The sequence below is a fragment of the Gobius niger genome (assembly GCF_951799975.1).
Source record: "Gobius niger genome assembly, chromosome: 11".
In the NCBI taxonomy this organism is placed as follows: domain Eukaryota; kingdom Metazoa; phylum Chordata; class Actinopteri; order Gobiiformes; family Gobiidae; genus Gobius; species Gobius niger.
The window spans coordinates 15,247,671-15,273,556 of record NC_136862.1 but is presented as its reverse complement, the minus strand read 5'-3'; the positions used below and the strand labels follow the sequence as shown (position 1 = coordinate 15,273,556).

At 41.3% G+C, this 25,886-nt stretch overlaps 1 protein-coding gene across 1 annotated transcript in view; it reads right to left on the bottom strand.

Moving 5' to 3' along the window:
* Window positions 1–269: 269 nt before the first annotated feature.
* LOC306970237 (roundabout homolog 2-like) overlaps window positions 270–25,886 on the bottom strand; it is a 113,443-nt gene continuing 87,826 nt past the window's right edge. The window contains exons 14-27 of the mRNA XM_079566116.1: window positions 25,052–25,283; window positions 18,765–18,889; window positions 18,490–18,661; window positions 16,528–16,704; window positions 15,344–15,370; window positions 15,162–15,201; window positions 12,291–12,418; window positions 11,471–11,737; window positions 7,370–7,532; window positions 6,586–6,840; window positions 5,332–5,531; window positions 3,008–3,166; window positions 2,690–2,929; window positions 270–1,494 (exon numbers count right to left, since the gene is read on the bottom strand). Of these exons, the coding sequence (XP_079422242.1) occupies window positions 1,493–1,494; window positions 2,690–2,929; window positions 3,008–3,166; window positions 5,332–5,531; window positions 6,586–6,840; window positions 7,370–7,532; window positions 11,471–11,737; window positions 12,291–12,418; window positions 15,162–15,201; window positions 15,344–15,370; window positions 16,528–16,704; window positions 18,490–18,661; window positions 18,765–18,889; window positions 25,052–25,283 (2,187 nt within the window). The 3' untranslated portion in view covers window positions 270–1,492. The remainder of the gene's footprint in view (window positions 1,495–2,689; window positions 2,930–3,007; window positions 3,167–5,331; window positions 5,532–6,585; window positions 6,841–7,369; window positions 7,533–11,470; window positions 11,738–12,290; window positions 12,419–15,161; window positions 15,202–15,343; window positions 15,371–16,527; window positions 16,705–18,489; window positions 18,662–18,764; window positions 18,890–25,051; window positions 25,284–25,886) is intronic.

Genomic DNA, 25,886 nt, shown 5'->3' with positions numbered 1-25,886 from the left:
TGCTAGGTTACCGGATCTACCCAGTAGTTTGTTTACCTGCGACCAGCATTATTACATGTGGAATTCACAGAGGAGCTTTCTACAAATCAGATATGGCAACGTTTGGAGGACTACCTGATGATTTTGAAGAGGAATTTAAAGCTGGCAACTAGTTACCATAGACAAGCACTAGCCTAGCACTAGCCTATCGTAGCACTAGCCTAGCGTAGCACTAGCCTAGATCAGCACTAACCTAGCACCACTAATCTCTTCAAATACAAAGACTGCATGAAGTAAAAATTTTAAATCTCCAGAAATCAACAACACTGTGGATAACTAGGAAATGAGACCTTATGTCAAAAATCCTGAAATATCCCATAAAGTATGAGTGGTAATTACGTCTCTCAAGACCCATTTCTCAAATCTTCACAAATTATAAAAAAATGTGTGTTACTTTATAAAACAAAGGAAAACACAGTAAACATTGTACAGAAATTTGGCAAAAGGATTGTAGGATTATAAAAGTGTTGACAGTGTGCGAAAATGTGGAGATCACTGTCACTATTTTTTAGACCACACCTCATTTTGAGCAATCTCTCTGCCTTCACTCGCCCACTGTCTTTACATTTCTGCTTTTATTACAGTATATTGCACAATTATCAGCTTCATTGCAATCAAAAACAATAATTAAAATGAATATATCCTATATATTATTACTCTTGGAAATGGCAGAGAAGTCTATACTTTTAATGGCAATACTTTGGATCATTACAGTTGTGTTGCTTTCTTATGAACATTGTTGAGAACCACCAGTACAATGCATATACGATTCCCATCAAGCAGTTATATTTTGGCATAATATCACCCAGATTCATTCCCCCTTTTGTCCATAAATGTTTCAAAACAATGACACCAGGGCCAAACCGTAAACAGTATATTGTCCACATAGAGTCAATAGATTTCCCTCATAGATTTGCCATTATGATTCTTTTCCTCAATGAGTTTGTGCTTTTTTTCACCAAAAAAAACGCTCTGTGCAAAATACAACAATACAGTAGCTTTGTCAAAGTAAGCCAACAGTTTGCGCATCATTGGAAAAAAAAAAAAAGTTTCACAGTAATAAATCACAACAGAAGACAACATTGGGTTTGGCTTGCATAGCAAAGCAAAATAAGAGAAAACCATTTACAAAATTTATGTACACATTATGCAAGTCCATTTCATTTCGTAGTGATTTTCTTCTTCAACTCCACGCAGTGAATTGAGACACACCATGTGACAGGAAGTAGCAGACATTATAACATACTTTTTTCTGGAGGGGAGGAAGGTGGCGGTGAGACTGGTGTGTGTCTGTACATGGCATTTACAGCTCTGTCCCTCTGTCTCTGTGTCTCCGTGCAGTCCCATCTCCATCAGTCAGGGTGAGGAGACAGGACAGGAGCTCACGGCGCCTATAAACAAGCGGTGTGTCCCGGGGCCGGCAGTGACTGCAGGCCGAGGTACTTCATCAGGACTCTGCAATAGACACAGGACAGTGCAAACGTATGAGTGAAAGAGTGAGCTCATGTTGGTGACAAACAAGGATATAATGAGCCATGTTCCCAATAATGTAAGTTACTGATCAGCACACATCAGTGTCTATGTTTAAAAAGTTCTCTATAGCTGCACGGCTATACTGTGATGCTACACATCCAGAGCATACCTAATTTACTAAAACTGACCACTCAATTTAAGAAAAATTCCACTACAAATAATGCTAAAACAGCCCATGTGAAAATAAGTGAATAAATTCAAACAACTTGACTTCAAATAAGAACAAGACAACATCAGGAGCTAAGATGTAAATGTTTGATGTTATGGGACACAAACACAACTAAGAGACAAGTCAGCCAGAGGCAATGTGTCCTTAATTGTGTCTCCGTGTGCTCTCAACACTAGACCTTTTCTTTTCTTTTGCTTGTACAAAGTGCTGTTGTTTGTCATTTTAAGCAGTTAAAGCTCAATGCCATTGTAAATTATCAGACCAATATGATTTAACTTTCAGAGAGAGAGAAGGACATTGCAGATGGATGGCCATAAAAAAGGTAAAATGACTCAAAAGCTTGGACCAATACAATTGAATGATGTGTACTCGCAGTTTGGAGGTGTATTATGTAATAAAGGTGAGGGTTAGTGGCTAAGATTCGGGTTTAAGATTAAGGTTAAGATTAGGGTTAGGACTTTACTACATTGAACCTCCAAACTACTACAACTACTACACATTATTCTTGGGTTCAATTCCCACCTAGCTGTGTGGAGTTTGCATGTTGTGTACGAAAATGCGCGGTATAAATAAAGTTGCCTTGCCTTGCCTGTGTCTGCGTAGGTACTCCGGGTTCTCCTACCACTAAAAACATGTACAAATGGAATGAAGTGTGTGAGGGAATGCATGATGGTGGTCAGAGGGACCGTTGGCGCAGATGTGTGCAGTCGTGAGTCGTGACAGTCTCCCCCAGGGGGAACTGAACTTACATACGTAGCTTAACAACACCGAGAGGTGGTGGAGTGAATGTAAAATTGTCTCATGTAAAGTGCTTTGTGATCATGTCTGTGAAAGCTGCTATACAAATAAAATCCTTCCTTCCTTCATATATTTTACTGTGTAGGTAAAATGTATCAAGGTTGGTGTAAAATAAAGTGTAAATAAAGTGTCACCGCTGGGTGTACTTACAGTGCTCCCGTCTCTCTGTGTTGTTTGGGGGAAGTCCGTTCATTGGCTGCTCTGATGGCCTCTTGTGGGACCCCCTGCCTAGCGTGGCTCTGCCCGATGCACCCGTTCCACCCCAGGACCCCATATGCTGTCTCTCCAGCGTGGAAACTGTCACCATGCACTCCTCAGTGGGGTCAGAGGAGGCGCTGTTCCATGAGCTGTTCAGACGAGACCCCACCGAGTGCAGGGCCTTGGCAGCGGCTGTGGAGTGGACAGTGAAGTATAGTGAGATGGTGCGATGTTGTTAGCGATTATTGACGAAAGCTAGCCGTAACTCACCATCAGTGTTGGCGTCCCGGCGTCTTGGCAAAGTCCCAACTTTCTCTGTGGGTTTATGGCTGGGTATAGGCGCCCTCTGGTGGTTGAGGCTCTGTGTATTCTGTGCGCTGTGGTCTGAGAGGCCAGAGCTGTCCACACGGCTCTGTTGCGATTGTGTACCTATAAATGCAATATACAATATATAAATACAATATAGTACTACTAATAACAAGCTAGTGGTATCAGTTATGATTATCGACTTGATCCTAAATGTGTTTATTTAAAAGCAGGCAAACATTTAATCTGAAAGACTGTTCAATGCGTAAAAACAGCTTCAGGTCAAGGTAGGATCTACATAATAGAACATGTCAAATGTACACAAACAAGAACCCGAAAGTAGTGGTTGTTTGTCTCTGGGCTTCTCTAAATATTTATCTGCAGGCGTTTTTGGCACACTTCAATATATTTGTGGATTTCTTTTCCAAAGCTAAATCTCTTGAGTCCTTTCCAACTGAGCAATAAAGTTGGTGAACACATTGAGCCAAATCCCTCACTAAGATTCTCCCCAGACCCGACAAATATTAAGTGGGATGTTTGAAAACTCACTTATCGAATAAATCGCCAAAGTGCCTGTTGTCAAAGGAACGATAACGATAACTCCAGCATTTTCCACTGTGAAAACTATCTATCTATCTTTAGTGTATAATTATGATAAATACTTAAAGAAGACCTATAATTTTTGTTTTGTCCACTTCAAACCCAAAGCATCAGACTTTGTAAACCATAATTTAAAGCAAAAGGATGGTTGAACTATAAATCATGTCAGTATTCAATGACAATGTCTGGTTGGATTTTCCACGTTCATATTAAAAACAAAAATAATTAGCTCATGCTCACAGTTTGCCAACTGAGCTCCTTTGAAAACAGAAGACAAAGGACTACTTTATAAGGATTGTATTTTCCATTCAATTTAAAACTGGGCCACAGCTTTCCTTAATACTTTGGCTTGTATAGTGGCTTTGTGCATGTCTAAATTTAACTTCTGCATACTCATGAGACAGTAAATTATCATATTTGACAGCTATGAAATGTTTGCATTGCTAATGTTGGTAAATATTTTTAGTTTGATGACCTGTTACATGCCCTACCCGCCGTTTTAAAACACATATTTTGAATGCAACCATCTTTCTTAACCTATCAAATACTGCAGTCTAAAAACAGTCTCGCTTTGCTCCTGTGGGAGAAGCCTTCAAACTAACTCTAAAGAAAAGTCTCTCAGACAAGACCCTATTTATAAATACATCAAATCTTACATTTCAGACGTGCCACTTTTAAGCGCAGGCCTGCTTCAGTCTAAAAGAGCCGTTATCATTTTGATGCATATACAAGATGGCTTCAAGGGGCTTAAAGAGCTGTCGCAGTCTGATCAGAGGGAAAAAAGGGCTCTGAGTGGTGGAGTGAAAATACTGTATGCACAAATTTCCTATCAACACACATGATAATTAGAACTTTCGAGATGCTTCAATGATATGAGTGAATATGCATGTACATGTACGTGAATGGAGAGTGTGTCACTAGGGTTCAGGCTCAGTGTTGGACAAAGCGGGTGAAGCCTGGATCATGAGACGACATCGAACATCTCATCTGAATTTTTAATCGAAACATTGCTTTTTAAAGCCGTGGACATGCCTTCCCAGCAGTCCAGTCTCACCATTAAACATCAGCAGAGCGCCTATGGCAGTGGTTTGCAAGCTTTTCACACCGAGCACTACCTCATAAAATATTTCAACTTCCAAGTACCGCCAGGAATAGATCAAGATCAGCTTCTACATTGGGTGTAAACCACGTCTAAACCAGAAAGAACAACAAACTTAAACTAAAGCATAAATGAAATAGATGAAAGTGTAACATTGTAGATGACTCTGCCCAGTTACAGGTTGAAATCCACTGGCCTATGCAGTAACAATACCACGTGGTTCACAAATGACAAGATGCCCACAAAATGTTATTGTTTACATGCTGGAACATACAGAATTGACTAGGAAACAACTTGAAACTACATGATGAAACAAAAGGATGCTACTGTTGGGCCAGATCTGGTCTATTAAAAGAATAACTCACTGTGAAACAATAAAAAGGGTCATGTATCGACCTTAGTTCCTTAGTTCTAACATGCTTTTTCATACCATCTACATTTTGTGCTATGCAACCATTTCACTTCAGTTCTTCTGTTGTTGGAGCTCTCACCCTTCGAGGTCACCACAGTCTTTGTACTGGCATAATTAGTACATTTGTGAGTGAATTATCTGTATAATAAATTGCTAATCAGTGTTTGCGGAGCTGACCTGAATCATCCAGGTTTTCCGAGCTATGCCCAGGTGTATAGTCGAACAGATTTTTGGACACCACAGCATATCTATCCTCCTCTTCTTCCTCCTCGTCCTCGGACAGCAGCGTCGCTCCCACCTCTGATCCCAACGTGCTGGAGAGGAAGTCCATGGGCGGGATTGGTGTGTTGGATACATTTGGACTGCTCTTCATGTGCCTAATTCAAACGCGGAAAAAATATCGTAAACACAATTTAATCAAGGTCTCATATTCATCAATTGAAGGGTAGTGTGTGAAAACAAAATTACAAAATCAGAGTGTATTGAAAAAAGGTAGCAAAACAATGTGTGAATGCCTACGATGATGTAGCTGATTACTTTCCCATTGCTGGTGCTAACACAATGGAGTTGTAATTGGACTGGATAAAAGATATCTGGATGGGCATGCCTGTCAACAACGTGCCTCTTATCTCCCCCACAGCTGTCCTCCATGATGGCTTACATCCCACCACATAGGCGCGCGCACGCATAATTACCAAGTCTATTTGCCGATGTCAGAGCAGCATGTTGGACTAAACCCGGTCATTACCCTCCAACACGTGTCGCAACCAACTTGTCAAGTTTTCCAATCCTCCGTCAAAGGTGCAATCAATGGAGAGCTGTTTTTATCGGCAGCAAAGAAGCAGGTTTGGGCTGACACGTGTAAATACCGCCACTATAAGCTGCGCAAACACGGGCCATTGATATGCAAAGTTGTAGCCATCAACAGAATATAATGAATAAAATCGCTGCTATTTCGCCATGCTGTGAAGGAGGGGAAGGTATGTGAACAAATGGCGACGCATAAACACCACTACCTGTGGTGCTGATGGCATTTTGCAAAAATGAACATGTCGCTGATTAGAAACCATATGCAGGATGAATAAATTTACTATTGCTCAATTTGAATTAAGAAGAGAAATGCATATTAAACTCTGCCCACATGTCAGTTTTGTATGAAAGGTACATGTTAACACAACAAAGACTGCACTCAGTGTCAACTACATGCAGTTTTTCTGGATATAGAACATGCAATCCAACAAAGACAATCCAAAAATATGAAAATGATTATCTGATTTGTGTTGGTGATGGCAACAATAAGCAAACAATATTAATCTTGTGACTAAATGTTCTGCAAGGCTCTACTGAATAAATAGACTGTATCCACTGCTGTCTATTTGTTTTAAAGTTACTGTCAACAACTCCCCCATCATTGTGATGTTGTTTTCTTACCAGGACTGCTTAGCGACCTCATACTGGTAGGCCCTTGTCAGCTCATCCAAGTGTGCCTGCAGAATAGACTGCATTTCTTCATGGTGAGTTGAGCTGAGCGAGGATGAGGAGGGCTGTTTGAAGGAAGCAGCGGGAGACGAAGAGCGTCCTCTTAAAGGAGGAGTGGGCCCTCTCTCTTCCTCTCCCTCGTTGCTCAGATTCTGGTGGCGGTAGGTTTGGATGGACATGGGTGGGGCCCAACTGTTACTGTCATAGCTGTAGATAAAAATAGTCATTTTGTTTTAGATTTCTTACTTATTTATGGTGTAAAATGTGTATTATTAAAGTGTTAAAGTGGATATATCATGCATTTAAACCCACTTATGAGCACCTCAGCATTTATGTTGTATGCTTCATAATTAAGGTCAATGTGTGTATTGCAAAAAAGTACTGTTCTTATTAGTATGCTTGCTTGGAGCTCCCTCTGCTGGCACTTGGTGTGAACATTTCCAAACTATAATAACAAAATTGGGCTGTTTAGTTGTCTATTCAATTTGAGACTCGAGTCAGGCTTTTTGGCACAAATCAACAATCCTTGTACATTCCTGAATGTTTCTCCGCCTCCTCCTTGTCAAAATGCACTACATTACTTGGTGGAAACAGCCGTACCTCTGGAAATAATTCAGTGGAGTGTGTGCATGTGCTCAGGCAGAAAACATATTGTTACCCTTGTGATTGCGTTCCTTTCTGTGCGTGTTTGTGTCAGCTCCGCGCAGGAAAATGATGAAATATGAATGTGTCTCACCCTCCTCCGTGGTTTTCCTGGGGGTAATGGTCAAGGTCAACCTCGGTACCAGGCAGCGGGTGCATGGGCGGCGGAGGCAGAGGCATGTTAGCCCAACACGACCCATTAGACTTAGACGTCTTGGAACCACCTTTTAGCTTCTTTTTCTTGCTAATCTTTGCACCTGGTTGAAAATGAATGAAAAGGGGATTTTGATATGAGGAAGGTTTTGATATCGAAGTACTTTGTGCGCTCCAAGGTCCTAAACCTGTGAAGAGGTTGCAATATATATAGCATGTCACTTGATCAGAATTTAATATTTCATATGTATAAAGAACAAGTTCAATTAAAGGCACAGGCGGTGATTAAGGGCTCACCCCGGCACGTAACGCCCTCTCTATAGCGACCACCCCGCCCACTCTTGTCCCAGCCTTCTAAAAAGTACAGGGAAAAAAAAAACGTAGATTGTATCCCAATATAATGCATGCTTTTGTAGCCCCATGCCTCAAGACACTATTGACTAAGTGTGAGCTCAAACCAAGTTCATTTAAACATCCGGTGAGGGAATTTGTTTCCAGGTTTTCAATGCAATATGGCCGCCTTCCTGTTGGTCAGAGGGCAGAGCAATAATGTTTTATGACTGCCTCCGTGTGCTCTATCACTGTGCCAAATGTTATTGGCCAATGACAAAATAAAAGCATGTCCCAAATCCCATAGGGGTTGACTTACAGGGGGCGCTGCTGAGCCGTTCTGTCTGGGTTGTGTGCATGTTGCCCACTGGCACGCACTTTTCGCTGACCCTGAAAACTGTGCCAATTCCGTGCACGGGAAGATATTAAAACATTTTAGAGGGGGGATAAACTGACAAGAAACTGGACAAAAGTCTCTCGCTAGGACTTCATCCAGGCTCAGGTCTAACTATAGCACTGGTCATAACATCCATAAAAAACTAATAAAAACCTCACTCTTCAGGTGCACGCTTTCTGAAACTCCCTGTACCACATTGAAAAACTGAACATACTTGTCTATCTGTATTAAAGCACGGAAAATCTGTGTGCAGTATAGTACACTTAAGCCTATCTGGTATCTATTCCCAGAACTAATCCTTGTCTGAAGCTCATTATTCCCCCGTCTGTGTGCTGACAGTGTATCAGGACTGTTCCAGTGTTGACATTTTCTCAAAAGGCGTCAAAATAGAAAGCAGGGCCATTTAAATTATTCTCATACAACAGTCCACTCTCTCTCCACTTTATTTCTGCAAAGTCTGACATTTAGCACTGAAACAGTGTCATTAAGGGCGAGTTAATGACCTCTGATTTATACTGATTCAAACAATAAGCTTGTCCTCTTCTCAAATCATAGCAATCGTTATGGCATTTAAGTTAATGGGCTTGAAAATTGGACAGGTCTCATGGGTAATGCTCCACTGTTTCTTTTTAATATTCCCAGTAAAGTTGTGGGGTTCCTCAAGGATCCAGTTGTGAATAAATTGATTGTCACTAATACACACATTTCCCAGCTTTAATTGATACTTTCAGATAAGTCGCTATATTCAGATCATTTGTGAATAAAGCAATACCCTAATAGGTTTTCTTAAAGGTAAAATGCGCTAACAGAACTTGGGTTGCTTTAAACTGCAAATGAGGACAAATAGCACAAATTTGTCTATGAACCTCATTTGAAAGCTAAGAACCTTCAAAATTCAGTCACTAAGCTTTAACTACTGGAGATTGCAGTGGAACCAATAATTGGGACATTTTTTCTCAACCTGGAGTCCGCAAGTTTTTTTTTTATTAAATAATTATACACCTGTAGGCTAATGTCCCCATTTCCCACAGTGTGACTCAACAGCAGGAATAATTAAGATACATACGGGCGGGGGTCACAAACCCCATTAATTGTCATAATGAGGGTCACGTCTCCAAAAGGTTGAGAACCACTGAATTAGGACTTGATTGGGGCCAGAGAATAGGAATGTGAAAGAAGAGTCTCTTTCATTTCCAAACTAGTTTTAGACATAGGATCCGGCTACCATAAGTGTGGGGCTTATTCTGCTTTCTGATTGGATAATTGCCTTGAGAAGTGTAAACATTTATGCATAGACTGTAGAATTAAAAGACACCTTCTGCTCATTCCCCCCGTTTAACACAATGACCACGTTTGAAAGGGAAATCATGGCGGATTTGCAGACTCAAAAATTAAAGAAGGTTTACTTCGCACATCTCTTTGTTTTAAACAGGTGCGTAAGAGAAGGCATAGAGGCCAAATGTAGAAAAGGAAACATCTCTCGCACACTGTATACTTGCAACACTGGTGTTGCAAGTATACAGTGTGCAAGGGATTTACAGACTCCTCCTACTCTATACTGACGTAGCATGTTCCTAATAAGGGCATAAGGGCGGGATCTTCACTGTAGACTCAGCCACACGGGTGTGTAGTTCGGTCGTAACCGCGCCAGCAACATTAGCTCTAATGCTAGCGGCCTGTCAATCAAAGTCCAGCCCTCATTAGTATACGAGATTTCTAAAATGTTCCTTACGAAAACAAGCCTGGTTTCTTCAATTGTAACTAACCCAATGTTATCACAGGTGGAGCAATATCTAGCTGGAGAAAGTTTTACAAAATTAGTAACCAGTTGCTAAGAACGCGTGTAAAGTGCAATGGTTTCTAATGGAAAACCAGCTTGTTTTGCCGCTATGGCGGTCACAAAGCAGAGCAACCATTGCATTTGCATTTATGAGATGCCATGTTTTATGCAAATTTAATTGTTTAATTGTAATTTGTACATGTTAACTTTATATCTGGAGATACAGATAGGAAAGAGTTTATGAAATATTTAAAAAAATGTCGACATATTATTTTTATTGTGTATCTCAAGGATCCATTCAAGGTCCAACTTTTACTATGCTTTCACCAGGCAGTTTAATTAACCACAGTAATATTAGGTTGGCGAAGCGACCATACTATTCCATTTAATACCATCTGGAAGAATAAAGCACAAATATGGCGGGCCCAAGGAGGTTTTTTTTTTTTTAACTGTCCAACAAATAATACCATATGACGCATTTGGGCATCATTCAAGGCAGTCACTTCAGCATGTTTGTGTTTTCATTTTAATGGACACTTAAATTCCTTAGCTTTTATTACCAGCTGCACAATTGTGACTGGAGTTTACAAGACTCTACAAAATTCCATTACTGACATTTTAGCCAATATAAAAGAGGACGTGAAAAAACTCCCGTCAATCAAGCTGTTTTAGTTCGTATCTGTGGATGCAGAAGCAGTAGTGAGCATATTCTAAATGTATATCAAAAAATGCTTTAGGTTTTCATGCCACCACTAATCAAATTAACCCAGAGAAATGCATCATGATTGTGTGACATTTCTGGGCTAGATGAGCTCCCAGGGTGAATTGTGATGAAGACAGAAGAGTAATTAAGAACATCATCCTTAGGGTCCGTTTTCTCGGAATATGTAAATACTCTGGCTTCTCTTCGCTTTGCTCTGTCAACACTCGGGCTTTTTCCAGATAAAACTAAACTGTCACTTTTTTAAATTTCTAAATATGTTGATAAGAGTGTTCTAGCGATGCTGCACTCCACAGGGATTTGGGCATCACTCAGAGGATTTCGAACAGCAAAGAGAAATGATTTTTGATAGAGATTTCTTAAGATGTTTAAAGAGTTTCGACTTTTCTTTTAAATAAAGCTTGACGGAATTGAACATTTAACATTCGTCGTTGCATCTGTTTGCAAAATGTGGATGGATAAAAAAGGTCTGAACTCTGGCTTGTAATTTCCTTCTGCCAATGTCAGCGCACATGAACTAGTAAACACTAAGCGGCATATTGTGATTCCAGACATCTCCGGGCCATGCAAGAAACTGGGTTGGACTCTGTTCAAACTGTTTAGACTCTTGCCATTGGATTAGAGAGTTCAGCAAAATGTTCAACTCTGATAATTTTTTTTTAAAAAAAACATGCAAATACAACCCAGCGTAAAATCCCTTCTGTGTTTTTAAACGTTGTACAAGCCACACATAGAAGGAGCTAGACCCAAGGCATGGACGCTTCATTCCAAACACGCTTTGCAGAGACAGAATTAGGCTGTGTGTGTCACCCACCAGTGCCAGGGCGTCTGTCAGTGAGCGAATAGCCCAGGTTTGCCATCTCCTGCTGTGCCTGCAGCGAAGCCTTCCAGCGGGGGTCTGGCCTGTCCACGGCGAGCTCGTGGAAGCTGTTGGACTGCAGGATCTGAGTGGTGGCGTAGGGGGTGGGCTGACCGCCGCGTGCTGGGCTGCTGTAACCCGCCTTCCCCATGAAGTCGATACTGCTGTAGATGGCACCGTCAGACAGCATGGTGCCAGTCTTCTCCACGGACGGCAACACATCTGAGACAAAAAAGCGCAAGGGAGCGGGGCTGTCACCAGGCTAAGTATCTTTAAGGTCATTAACACTCCCCACTGTTCTAGCACTCTGCATTAGTTAAATACAGGTTTCAGACAGGCTTGATATGAATGGAAGTGATTATCCGCAGCAATAATTAGCGCACTACATGCTGTGGAGACCCGTTAGCGTGTAAGTGTGAGGGATATTCACACTGAGCTAACCTTTAGGTCTATAGAAAACGCCTGCAAATCGCAAAGGGGAGTAGTAATCTTACACATGCAAATAAACAAATGGAAAATGTAGGCAAACAACTTTCACATTTATGCACTCTACAGGGCATAGAGGAAGGACAGGGACAGAAGTTACATACATACTCTTGGCTTGTCACGTCCAATTAGCAAACAAAACCCCTTACAGGCGTTTTTAATTTGTTAGCTTGTGTGTACTTGTGATGCCCTGTCACTGTCATTACCGAAGGATAAACGTCAAATCTGTCCCACCAGGCGTAGCTAAAAGTAGCATTTCCATCTACTATGACCTAGTCACGTTTCTTACCTCCACGGCCAAAGTTGCTGCTGCCCTTTGGGCTGCCTAAGCCCCCATTGGCTGGGAGACTGGTGGAGGGCCAGGAATCAGCCAACCAGGGCAGGCCTTGGTCTCCAGCTTTGAGCAGACCGGGCCGACTGTGGCAAGACAAGGAAGAGAGGAAGAACAGTTAGTTTTCCAGCTTGTCTACAGAGATTTTTTTTTTTTAATCAGTGAAAATAAGTATTTAATCTTTCAAACAGCCATATAGGCTGTTTGAAAGATTAAATACTTATTTCATTTAGGCTTCACTCACACCACTGCACATGTGCTACAAAACTTTACTCTATCTTACACTGTATGGCCCTGTGTAAAATGTGTGCTTGTGGTCTAAATGAATGAAAAGCTTTATGGAGTTTGTTTGAGAATCATCACAGCACAAATAACGGGCCATATAGTGAATAAAATAATAATAAAATGGCTACAAAACTAAAATCTTTAGTGTCAGTTTAGTCCAGGAGTTTATCCAGCTGCTTGATACTGCATGGGATAAAGGATGAGATGCCTCCTTTGGTTCTCATCAGTTGCATCTCAAACCTGCGGCCGGACCGGAGGAGCTCATGGGCCACAGGGAGTGTTGATGATCTGCCACTATCATTTTGGCCAGATTCACTGAGAATTTGTCACACAGAGTGGAAACACTGACTATTTGCTGCCAATTATCTTGGAGCAGATTTTAATATCTCTGACCACTTATGTTTTGAAGGGATACAAAAGGACAAAATGCCTCCAATGAAACTCTTGTAAACAGCCGTAACATCGAGTCGTCCACATTAGAGTGCCAAAGCTTTCTAAAAAAATACAGCAGAGAACATGAAAACAAAAAACAGAGCTGCGGGAAGGGCTATAGCTTGAACTCTGAAGGTCAAAACCCAAACTACAGGAGCCTCGGGGGGTCGAAAGAAAAACAACTGCAGAGAGGATCTAAACAGGGCTGGATAACAAGAGGGTAAACTGCAGCTGCCAAAGATCTCAGACCTCAGAACCATAGAAAGCAAATATGATAATTGTTGTCAAACTAGAAATCTACAGATGCCTGATGCAAAAATGAATAGTATTGGAGAGTTAAGAGTTACACTGAAGCACAAGACACAATCAAATTGCCGAGTATAGTGCAACTAACTTTGAAAATGCAAAATGTATGTATTATTTGGATTTTGGGCACACAGGAGAGTCTCACATGATTTTTTTTTTTTTAACACCGCAGCAACAACAAACAAATTGATGCGAATACCCATTCAGCACATTCTCGCCTCTGGTGCACGTCCGACAATAAACAAGATGGAAACATAAAATGGCAAGTCTATAAATCAGACCTGTGCTGTCCCTGAGCCGCGGCACCTCTAACTCCCCCCGGAGGAACCCGGGCGAGGTCTAAACACACACTAAATCCACTTTAGAGCCCTTCGCACAACACAAATTTACATTTTAAATTGAGAATCATAGAGCGCCCCTGGCAGATCGGCTACACTCTCGCCCCGTCGCCATGGCAACACAGACAGCGGAAAGCCCATTAGTTGGAATCGGGAGGGGGGAAAGCTAGCATGCGATTTAAGTCCCGGTGATATACAGCAGCCATGAAAACTGTCTCCGGACGTCCAGGGAGGAAGAGTTGAGCGCACAAAGACAAGAGGAGACAATTTATTACAATTTTCTTTGACTATAGGGTTAATCTGAGAAAATATGCACACAGCTCCCACATACTGTTGCGTATGTTTGTTCAATGTGTGGATAAACAATCGGGCCTGATTCATACAGCACCAGGGGAATTGTTCACAGCCGACTTCATGGCTCAAAGGTGTTTAAACAAGTGCAGGAATCATTTACATTTTGGAGCACATATTTGCATACAATTCGCCAATACAATACACAGAATCACAAAGAATGGGGCGCGGAGAGGGCCAGAGAGATTCTTTACTTCCAATATGTACCCTAATTTAAAGCTCACTCTTAGAAGGAAAGAAACTTAATAGAGTCCTATGCTATGTGTACTCTACTGCTATAGTGTAGCAGCAGTGGCTATCTAACATTAATAGAAAAGTGGGTAATAAGAAGTGCAGCAGAAGTACAGTTCAGAAACGGTAATATCAATGTACTATATAGGAGTTATAAATACTACTGTTGGGTTTTCCAATTAAAGTGTAATTTAAGTTTCTCGAATGTTATTGAAGTAATTCCACATTGAAATGAAAATAATGAGCATTTCTTCTTTAGTGCCTCCTCATAGTTGTTTGTCCCCCTTTGCTGTGAGCTAACACATTGTTTGGTGAAGGATGCAGAGAATGGACCTTCATATCCACTCATGAAATACACTTTCTCCCCGGAGCTGTGTGAAAGGGCTCGGCTATTCCGTTGCTAAGCTTCATTTGAGGCAGAACTCGCGCGGACGTCGAGTGTAGTCTCAAGGTCCTGGCCCTCTGTTGTTCCCTGCCCACATGAAAACCTCCTATCACATCGCGAGCTTTTTAAACCAGCACATTCATCACACCGCCCACCACGACCTCGAGCTACACCGCCATAACCTCAGACAAACTTCGAGAGGGCCGGCCAATGAAAGGAGCCCACCTGCGTTAATTGCCAGCAGTGGCTTCAAAACGGGTGATTAATGATTTCATCAAGTATAGATCGCAGAGAATCACCGGCCGCTATGAGTAAGCAAGGGGGACATGAGGGGGGGCGTGTATGCAAATCTAATTCATCACCGGGGGAAGAATTCATCCCAGGTATCACGATGAGCTCCTGTCATTAAAAAGGCAGAGCGGGTGTGCAGCTAAAATGTCAGTAGAGAAGCTCACAGTGTGTGTTTGATTCCTTTTTTGTTCAAGTCGTTTCAGTTCTTACCTTCCGTTTCTGATCAGGCCCCTGTCTCGTTGGAATGTCACTGTGGTTGAGGGAATGAGAAAAGACAGATTCAGAATAAACAAAAAAAACAAAAAACATGGGTATTTCTTCTTTACAGGGTTGGTATGTTATGGTATGGACACTATTTGAATGCAAATGCTGAGGGAGAGAGAAATACTAACCTGCACGTGTGAAGGTGAAGGACTGGACTGAAATTCAAAAAGGCAGCAGTGAATTAATGAATGGAAATAAAAGGAAGACACTCTGCTTCTACTATACCACATCTATAAATATGGACATCTCTATACTCGACAAGGTTTCCCAGTCCTTTGCTTTTTGCCTTGTCTGAATTTATTCGGCAGCAACAGTAAACAGTTTCCCTTGCTGCTGACAACAATCTAAGTAAATGAGATGAGACATACTGTATGTGGAGGTCGATTTATTCTTGATTGATAGTATATCAGATCAAAAAGAAAACAATGTGGCAACACTATGAACTAGTATTGTAACGCTAATCAAACAATGCATTACTTGAATGAATGACAAGAGTTTGTTACACCACATATTTGTCATTAAGTGAGATATACTCTGCAAATGAAGTATTACCTCCCTATTTAATGTCATTTTCTGCTATATGCTGTGTGTTAAGCAATGCCATGACACTGCATTTGTGTGTCTATGCTGTGTATTTTGTAATATAAAAAAATGTAATTGCAAATGATTAATATTAATATTACTACTATGCTGTTTTTCACAAAGAAAGATGAGGATCTTTTCATGGAGAGTTCATAAACCATATGTTTATGTTTGCAGCTTTAAAGTTGTCACATTTTTTCCAGAAAACACAATGTTTTGGAATTAAACTCTTCCAATTTGTTGAGAGAAGGGATCAGAGCAGCGCCACTCAATCATGTAAATCCCCATTGAAATAGGAAATCACTGCAGTTTCCTCCCAAGTCTCAACAACAAAGAATGCACTACACGTAATGGCATTCTGCTATACCAATGACTCACAGAGGAATAAAACATATATTTTATAGCTCAAGTTTGGCACGGCTCAAGTTAATGTGTAAACAACACCAGGCATGGTCCAATAATGTCGGGGGATGTTAAATTACTTATCTCATGTGAGTGCTGAGGTGCCGCTGATACGAGCCAGCTCTGCCGATGCACATCACTGAGCAGTGAATTAAAGTAAATAGGGCCGATTTCCTTGTGCTCACAGTATATTTCCTTTGTTCTGCATTTTAGCCAGCCAAATGGAGTCACATCAGCAGCAACATCAGTTTTCATTGGGGAGGCAGACCTATTGTGTTTAGAGATTCTGTGTATGTGCAGAACCATGTAAATTGATTTTTTTTTTTACCTGCGTAGTTGCTGAGGCCTTTCCTCTTCTTTCTCCTCCAGTAAAGCCACGCGCTGAAGCCCATAAGAACAATCCAGCAAGCCCCTCCCAGTCCAGCGATGAAGGCAGGCTGCTTCACCACGTCAGAGATACTGTTGTTCCCCTCTGATCCAGTCATTACATCCTGTAACTCTGCGCCTGGGGGCATAGTAAAAACCCTCAGACAAATAAAAATAAATGGATTTCAGCATATGAAGCAGTAACAATCTACTATTCATGGGGACACAGAACATAGAATTGAAGGGGCCCTCCTACTTCTCCTTTTTTTTTCTTTTTTTTTTATCTCATCATAAAAGCCTCAGAACACTTTTATGTGTATACATGCACACTCTGTCAGTGTCACATCATGCCATTTCACTAAACTGCAATTAGTCTTCTTGCAAAACCAGTGTTGTATTGTTCTTCCAATGATTACATTGATTTATTTGTCAATGTTTAGGAAAAAGAAGACAACAAATAGACTTTGCAGAAGTGGTGTGAGATTATCATGTGAGGGGAATTTCATTTGTATAGTCCTTTGTTCATTTGACACATGTCACCTGATGTACTTCACAAGGGACCGTTTTTCATTCACTTCATACTTGTGATGATAGGCTACAGCCACAACAGCCCTTGGGTACGGTGACAGAAGCGCTTATTGATTATTATTATGAGTAATGATTATACGTGGTTTACTTTATAGCAAAAATCTAATTCATTGCTTTGGCAGCAGATCAAATTTAGTTTGTGTTTTCAAGATTTCTAATGGTTATTGACTTATAGTTAGTGAGAGCACTATTATAGTAATATATATATATATATATATATATATATATATAACACATGTGCAGTATAAGAAAAATATAAGAAACTTTGCTGTATTGTACCCATATGGAAAAGATCATAGCGGTAGAAATAATCAAATGCCAATAAATCTAACCAGACAAGCATTAAGCAAACAATTTATCCATGACTAATGTATCTTTGATCAATACAAGCCATACACATTAGTACAATAGTAAAACATAACAAATGCACAATATAATATACTCTGTGCTGCAGTGATATTTGTATAATCACTATTATTATAACTATGCATTGTGTACTTTCAAGTTCAAAGGTTTATTAATATTCTGCAAAATAGGACAGAAAAGTGTATATAACCCTGGATGACGTTATACGCGACAGGGGGGTCATGTTCGGGTTTGAACCTCGCGGTTAAACCCTCTCCCCCCCAAAAAAAATGGCATTGGCGCATCCAATATGTGGGCCGAGTTAATCAATTCAGCACTGCACTTATCAACTTGAGCTGCTAGACACAAGATTGACAGAGCGGCCCTGACAGACTTTGATTTTCTGTTGAGGCTACTGTGCTGTGAAATTAGATTCACAGTCTCCAGCAGGACCCCCCCCCCACACACACACACACACTCCCCCCCCCCCCCACCTCTGTCATTAAGCTCTCGGTCCATGAGCCTGTGTGTTTCCCCTTTTGCCTCGTGCGGCGGCGGCGCTGTTATTAAATATCAGTCAAAAGTCGCTGGAGAAGAAGCGCATCTGGCTTGGTTCTGAGATATTGATTCTGAGCTTATATGATTTGAGCATCCTATAGGTGTTTGATAAGATGTGATCGGCCCGATAAGCTCGCTGCAAAAACCACTGTCTACTTTGTTAGTGCCAGGTGCCCACATATTGAAGGGGATTATTGATATGGCTAACAGTACTTGGCGCTGTGTTACCAGACACTACACTTAATGAACCGCTATTGATTTCTCCCTGGACGTCTGCCTTGTAATGTGCAATCTTCTGTTCTCCAAGTGCGATAAATTGATAAATCATTTTTTCCCAGACCCCCAACTGTGCCGGTTACAGGCCCCGTAGGCGCACCATTATTAGGTCATTCTATTTGACTCCAGGTTGGGGTTTGCGTGTGAGTGGATTTACCCAGGATGATGAGCTGGGGTTTGCTCTTGACCCCCACTCCAGCGCTGGTCCCCGCTGCCACCTCCACGCGGTACTGCACCCCGGTCTGCAAACCCCCCAGCACGACTGAACGGATGGTCGCGTCCACGCTCTTGTTCACGTGGAAGCGGGTTTCGTTGGCCAAACACCAAATCTGACAAAGACAAGAGACGGGGGGAGGAAGATGGGATCCGTTGTTGAGTTTGGGGCTTGTGTGTGTGTTGTGCTTAAATATGCGAGGTTGGAGATGCGTTTACCTTGTACTCCTGGATGATTCCGTTCTGTTCGTCTGTAGGAGGGGGGTCCCAGGATACGCTGATGGATGTGCTGTTGTGGTTGCCCACTGTCAACACCACCACTTGCTGGGGAGGGGCGCTGGGAGCTAGAGCGAACAAAATTGTCATTGAGTGCAATTTTAGAGGATATATTTGTTTTTGAAATTCACAGTATTAAGACAAGTTGCGGTCACGCCATGTTCCAAATTCTCTCACAGTTGAGCATTGCCAAGTTTAGCCAAGCTCTTATTTTCTAATATAATTTCAAAATCTTTCTCCTTGCTCAAAACTAACATTTTGTCTCGGACTTGAGTTAGTATACCCTGCCCTATCTTGCAATGCTACATTATTTTTTGCTGCTCATTCATTCACTTTAATAGTACCAATAGTAAATGTGCTTTCTAATTATGTGTCATCACAACAAACCAATGACTGATAGTGAACATTCAAAATGGCCCAGCAATTTCCCGTACATACACTTGATGCATGTTTTATTTTATTTTATGAAAGATATATCTCAGTAAAGTTTATTCATACAGCATGAACAATGGAGCCATGTATTCTCATTGCCAGGGCGGCAGATGGCCCCTACAGTGCTTCATCTCCATTTCCTATGCTATCGGTAGAACATTTGTCTAAACTAGGATGCCTTAGCAGCAACTGGGACTGTTTTTTTTTTTTTTTTTTGCACCGAGAGCATCGTTTACACATCCCTATTCCAAGCAATAACGAACTATTATGAACACACGGCAACCACTTCCAAAGTCGCCCTATTCAAATCCTAAGTATCACATCGCAACATAAATGGTCAATCTTCCCATGCTATAATGAGGACTCAGAGATGGTTTTCGGACACAAATGAGCTACTTGGGCCCACACAACCAAATTCCAGCTCTCCCCCTAATAGGCCATTTTTAAACACTAGCCCAATAAACTAAATGAACGAATCTGCATGAAGCAAACAAAATGACAATTGTTATTTCTCGGGGAATGGGAGATGCAACTGCTCTGGACGCATAATCCACACCATACCTATTAAAATGATGATAATGTTGTGAGTAAATGGATAAAATAACTTCTCTGGACTCAATTAAAAATGCAACACTAAACACAAGCAACACTATCAGCAGCAACTGAGTGTGGGAACAGCACAGTGACTACGTAGAAGCCATAGCAGGTGGGCCATGATGGAATGGTCTTGTTTGCCACTTGGCAAAGAGAAAACAACATGGTTGCTATGACTTGGAGCTCCCAGATGGGTCTGGTTCTCTAAATGGTTGGAAAAAGATGCGATGAACATGTGCATGGTGTCTCATTAAGAAAACAACAAGTTGTGAAGCCCGCAATTACATTAGACATAGTAAGTGATGGTGTACAGCAAGCTTGGTAAAAATCGGACCAACACACATTGAAACAGAAGATGGAAAAAGGGCTTGGAGAGAAAAAATCTGCTAAGCTATTGGACTTGTGATCATATTAAAAATAGTTAATGTTACACATGCATTAACTCTGTGTTTGTCAAGGTCTTTAAATTGTACTATATCTATAAAGCAACTTTGAATCCAAGTTTTACTTAGGTTGGTATATATATAGTAACTGTAATAATCCTCATCAACTTGGATTGTACTGCAAAAGCAAAGTCACTGCTGTTAGAAATAGCAGAGAACAGGGCTTGCAGGGTCACAGTATTTGAAAAAATAATGACATTGAACCAGTGCTGTATCGGACATAATGTATCCAATGATAAATGTTGGTGGGAAGTGCAGGACAGGTTTGCTGGCGTTTTGATTTCACTTGTGCTGTTTCAGCAGACCGATGGGGCTTGTCCACTCTGTTAAAGGTTTACATTAGGAGAAGACAGGAACCATTAAGCATACTTCTGCTATTTCCATATGTAAAACCATCCCAGAGGATAAATAATGACTGCATTACCCGTAATGACTCAGGATAACATTACGACAAATGGTCACCGCATCACAACAAGGCAGGACTTCTTCATACTGATACTGAGGATGACTTTATTGACAAAGGCTTATTTAATGTAATTATTCCTTTCACTGTCAGCACAAATATGTGCTTGCACAAACTATGCAAGATACTTTTGCTTTAAACCCACTGGCCACAATATTAAGTACACAGATTCATTTTGAAAACATGTTCAAGTTCAAACAGAGTATTGGATGAGGGTAAAGCCATTTTGAGCAACAACCATTTCTGTGGTATTGGCACCCGCGCACCCTGCACAGTTTTTAAGGTTGAAGCGAGCTTCCTCTGTTCCCTAACAGAAATAAGCCAGTAAATTAATGGACAACTAATTAAACGTATTAATAAAATGACATATACGTAATGTGGCTGTGAATATGTGTTTATGTTGTAATAGGAAACTCAGAACTGTGTTTCAAGCGTTGCATATCTGAACCTCGGGGCATTCCTTTTTCCTTTGAACACATTATGATGACAGCAACATCACACCACATCCTGCTTTTGTCCATTTTCTATCACAGACAAACCCAGGCCCGAGTTATGAGGGCCATTAATCAACGTCGGTGGCTCCTCATCCATCCCCAGCACGACGTGGTGAAAAACATCAGTTGTTTTGACCCCATGAACCCCCGGGACACCCTTTGCTATGGTTACCAGCGCTCACAAAACACGCTTTGATGGAGCACGGGCGCTGTGGAAATCTGCCGTCCAGCACATTTGCAGACCCAAGAGTACGGATAGATCAAACCAATTATTGCCAAAGCGTGAAGCCTTATTTCCAGGATCTAGGCGTGTAATGAGAGCGAGCAACCCCACCCACAAAGACCTCCACTGGTCCAGCATGGTCAAAAATAATTGGACAATGTGGAGAATTCCTTTTTAATCTCAGGTTTGAAGAGAGGATGCTGCTTTGTGTTGCTTCCATCAAACGTCTGTGATGCAGCGGTTCAGTGTCTTGAATGATTCAGTCGCTTTATTCTGATCTCTGCAACGTGACAAAGCTTCACACAAAGCGATCTAAAGCCTTTTCCGAGATCTGTTGGACTTTTGTTTCAGACCCAGGGGTAATAATAATGATAATAATAATAACAAAACACCTGTTCAAAGATTCTGTCTGACAGTGCACTACAAAAGGTAAGGAAATGTTCTTTTGATGCTAGAAGGAAATCATTGGTGACACTTCAGAGTTATCAAAAATAGTCAACCCAATAGGGATAATTAATATCTTCTATTGAGAGGGAGCTCAGAAAGATTAGCTCAAGGCAGAATTCTGATGGTAACAGGTGATTTTTTTTTATGCATAGATGATCTGACAGATGATGATCTACTGTACATCAATCCACTGTGACTATAAAGTTTTGTTCTTTTTACTGAAAAGCTCCGCTGTCAACTTGAGTGTTGTGAAGGGCTGTATGAATAAATACTGCCTGATTGAATAAGGAAAAAAAAAAAAAAAAGAAATACAGGCATTAGTGTCACAAAAGTGCACCTGCAATTCTGGTTCTTTGTTTCCCTTTGTCATATGCTGTATAACGATAAACTGTAGCCATTTACTCATTACTCAAAATCAAACCATTATTAAAGCAGAACTAAGTAACTCATGCCCCTAGAGGCCATAAGCACCACTGCAGGTGTTGTAGCATGTTGCGTTTTTTTACTCATTAATGCTACACTGACAGAAAAGACAAAGGGAGAGAGGGATATTGTACATCCAGTTACACAATGGAGATGCTCTTTTTCACTCAAACTTGGCTTGGCGCTAGTCCGCAGCTACCATTGCCCATTAGCCTGTTAGCTTCTTCTTCATGATTTCGTTTCATTTCGTGTGTATTGGGGCCTCCGACCCGGAGGCAGGGAAGTTGCGAGGGTGTTTTTCTGGACAGAGACACCAGGGGGAGATGAAAGAATCATCCCATTAACACTTGTGTTAATGGGAAGGTCTACGAAAAGGATTTAGTAAGGTAAACAAGTTACTTACTACTGCTTTAAATTGCAAATAAAGAAACAACCGACTGCATCAGTGGGGAAAACATTTGCAATAGAATCCATCCAAGGGTTAACCTGGACTAATTTTCAAGTGACCAAGTGTAGGAATTATGATGCCATGATAGTAGTAAAGAAATTATTGATCTATACACACATGCTATAACACATTCTTCCCCCCTTAAACCAAATTGCTGTGTTTATCCTGGTGGAAGCGTCTTAATGGTCAGTTTTTGCAGAGAGAAGGACTTTGCGAGGAAGCAGCTGAGCAAAGTCAATGCGCCGTGATGAATTATTCTCCTTCCAGTGTGGAGTGGGTGGGACTTAAGAGGGCTCCATATTGTATATATTGGAAATCGAGAACGTGAAGGGCTGGGTAATATAATGTTAGCCTGCCTCGTCCGTGACAGTGAAGTGGCAGTGGGGGTCCGGAAAGGAACGACGAGAGACTTGAGCTGGTGTCAAAAAAGACAGTTTGTTCCCTCCCCTCTGTCGCCCACAAGCAGGCCTGTCACAGACCCCTGGAGCAAAGCATTCTGGGAGACCTGTTTCAACACACGGGATGTGGCACTGCGGCACTCGGCTTGTGTGGGTGGGAGCACTTGAAACGCCATTATCTATGAGAATCCAGCCACCGAGCTATTATACAGGCGACTAAATACAAGAAAACAGATGGGGGTTATTAACTAAATGGACTGTTACCTTTACCTGGAAGTAATTATGAAAAGAATGGTCAACTGAATGGACTGACCTTGTTTGAAAAAATGAATGTGGCATTTTACATTGTATCTACATTGTTGTTTTCATCCATTGCCTTCTCATGCAAAGTCTCTCATTTTTTGACTATGTACTTTTGTGTCCTTAAAGGAACAGGCCACCTATTTCACATACTGAGATATGTTCTTACTGAGTTGATGCGTACCTGTCTGGTCGTTGTGCGTGCGCTCAGTCATGCACAAAGCATTTGGCCTCTCCCAGCATATTCCTATAGCTCCAAACGGGGGGGAAGTTGGAAGCTACCACGCTCTTTCCCGGGCACGCACAAAGACCAGACAGGTACGTATCAACTCGTCTAAGCACAGGTAAGAACATATCACAGTATGGAAGAACTTTGTGCCCTCTGTTAGGCAAAAACACCAAAGATGTTGTTAGCATTTGGCCTCTCCCAGTATATTCCTATAGCTCCAAACGGGGTGAAGTTAGAAGTGACCAAGCTCTTCCACGGGCACGCACAAAGACCAGACAGGTACATATCAACTCGTCTAAGCTCAGGTAAGAACATATCTCAGTATGGAAAAACGGTGGTCTCTTCCTTTAAACATGCTCAGTGAAAAAATAAGGAGAGGAAATTGTTCCACTGTTGCAATTCTATGATACTACAGTTAGATAGTTGGTTGTCTAAAATCATCAATGGCAATCATAATTTTAATTGAACAGGCGCTCAATATGTTCAATAGGGTTAAGATCTGGACTCAGTTTGCATGTTCTCCCAGTGTGGAGTGGTCAGGCTTTCCAAATTTGAAATGTTTTCTGCCCCCTGTGATTGGAACTAGTATCTCAATTTCCACAGCGCAAACAATGAATGGGAACTGCTGGGCATAACAAAACATTCAATAAGCACTGTACTCCTTCAGCTTTTGCTTCAACGTACGGGTACAAGAAACAGCTTAAACACACTTCAGGAATGCAACTTCCTTCGTTGCTGCATAGGTTAAAGGAATAGGCCACTGTTTTTGCACACTGAGATGGTACACTGCTTACACTTCGACATTACTGCACGAATGTTGAAGTGCTCCTAAGGTATTATCACGCCTTACAATATAGTGCCCCTTTTTATCCGCTTAGAAAATCAACATGTTTAAAGTAGTACTAAGTAACTTGTGCCCCTAAAGGCCATAAGCGCCACGGCAGGTGTCATAGCATGTTAAGTTTTTTACAGGGAGAAGAAAGACCCCCCCAATCATACCATGAACACTTGTATTACCCACAGAGGGACTACGAAAAGTACTGCTTTAATTTTGTGTAACTTTACATGGATCGTGTAAATGCTCACGCAACCATATTGAAATAGGGCACGCTTCTAACTTCACCCCGGTTTGGATCCGTAGAGGAGAGGAGGAGAGGCTAAACGCTAACAACATGTTCGAGCGCACACGTAAAGACCAGACAGGTACGCATCAACTCGTCTAAGCTCAGGTAAAAACATATCTCAGTATGCAAAATCGGTGGCCTGTTACTTTAAGTGATCATATGAGTAAATGTAGCCGTTTACAAAATTGAATCTTAAGTTCTTTTGTCTGTACCTTCCTCCATTGTGCGAGCCGTCATGGATTCACTGTCGGCGCCCTGGAACTCGTTGAAGTATGGCCTCACTTTAATTTCGTACACAATGCCTTTCTTCAGCCCGCTCACAGTTATATCTCTCTCAGAGGCGACCTTCACATCCTGGATCTGCCATGGCCCCGGGGAGGGCAGTCCTGACGTCTGCCGGTACAGCACACTGTAGCCTTGGATAAACTGCGATGGGTTCTCCACCTGAGAAGAACATAAATTGTAGTGAGTCATGCTGATTTTTTTCATAATAAAGTAGTAGTCATCATACATGTGTGAAATTAATGGAGTTTTAGAGAATTCACGAAAAGAGCAATTGGATTTGTACGGCACTTTAGAAACCTCACGAAAAGCTACAGTGGACCACCGTCATGCAGTCACACAGATATGAAATAGATACAACTCACTTAAGTAGCATCTTAAGAGGAATACATAATAATAATTACAGATGATATGAAATGGATGTTCTGACGGATTTCATAAGGTACCGATGCCTTCTCACCTTGTTCATTCTCACCATATACAATTATACATATTGTCTTCAGTATTTTTTGCTTCAACAGTACTAGACATAATTTCGGATTTATATAATTTATTTAATAACACAGTCCCATGTAGAAAAAGTAATAGTTTAGTACAGGAGATTGGCATTTCAAAAGATTAAGGTCAAAACAGTTCCCTATTTTTTCTTGAAACAATTATAATCTCGATGTTTTTTATACTGTTTGCTTTCCTCCGTGATGGAAACCTTGCTACACATCTATGTTTATTTATTTAGTTCCGCCGTCGCTTATCACTTATTTATGC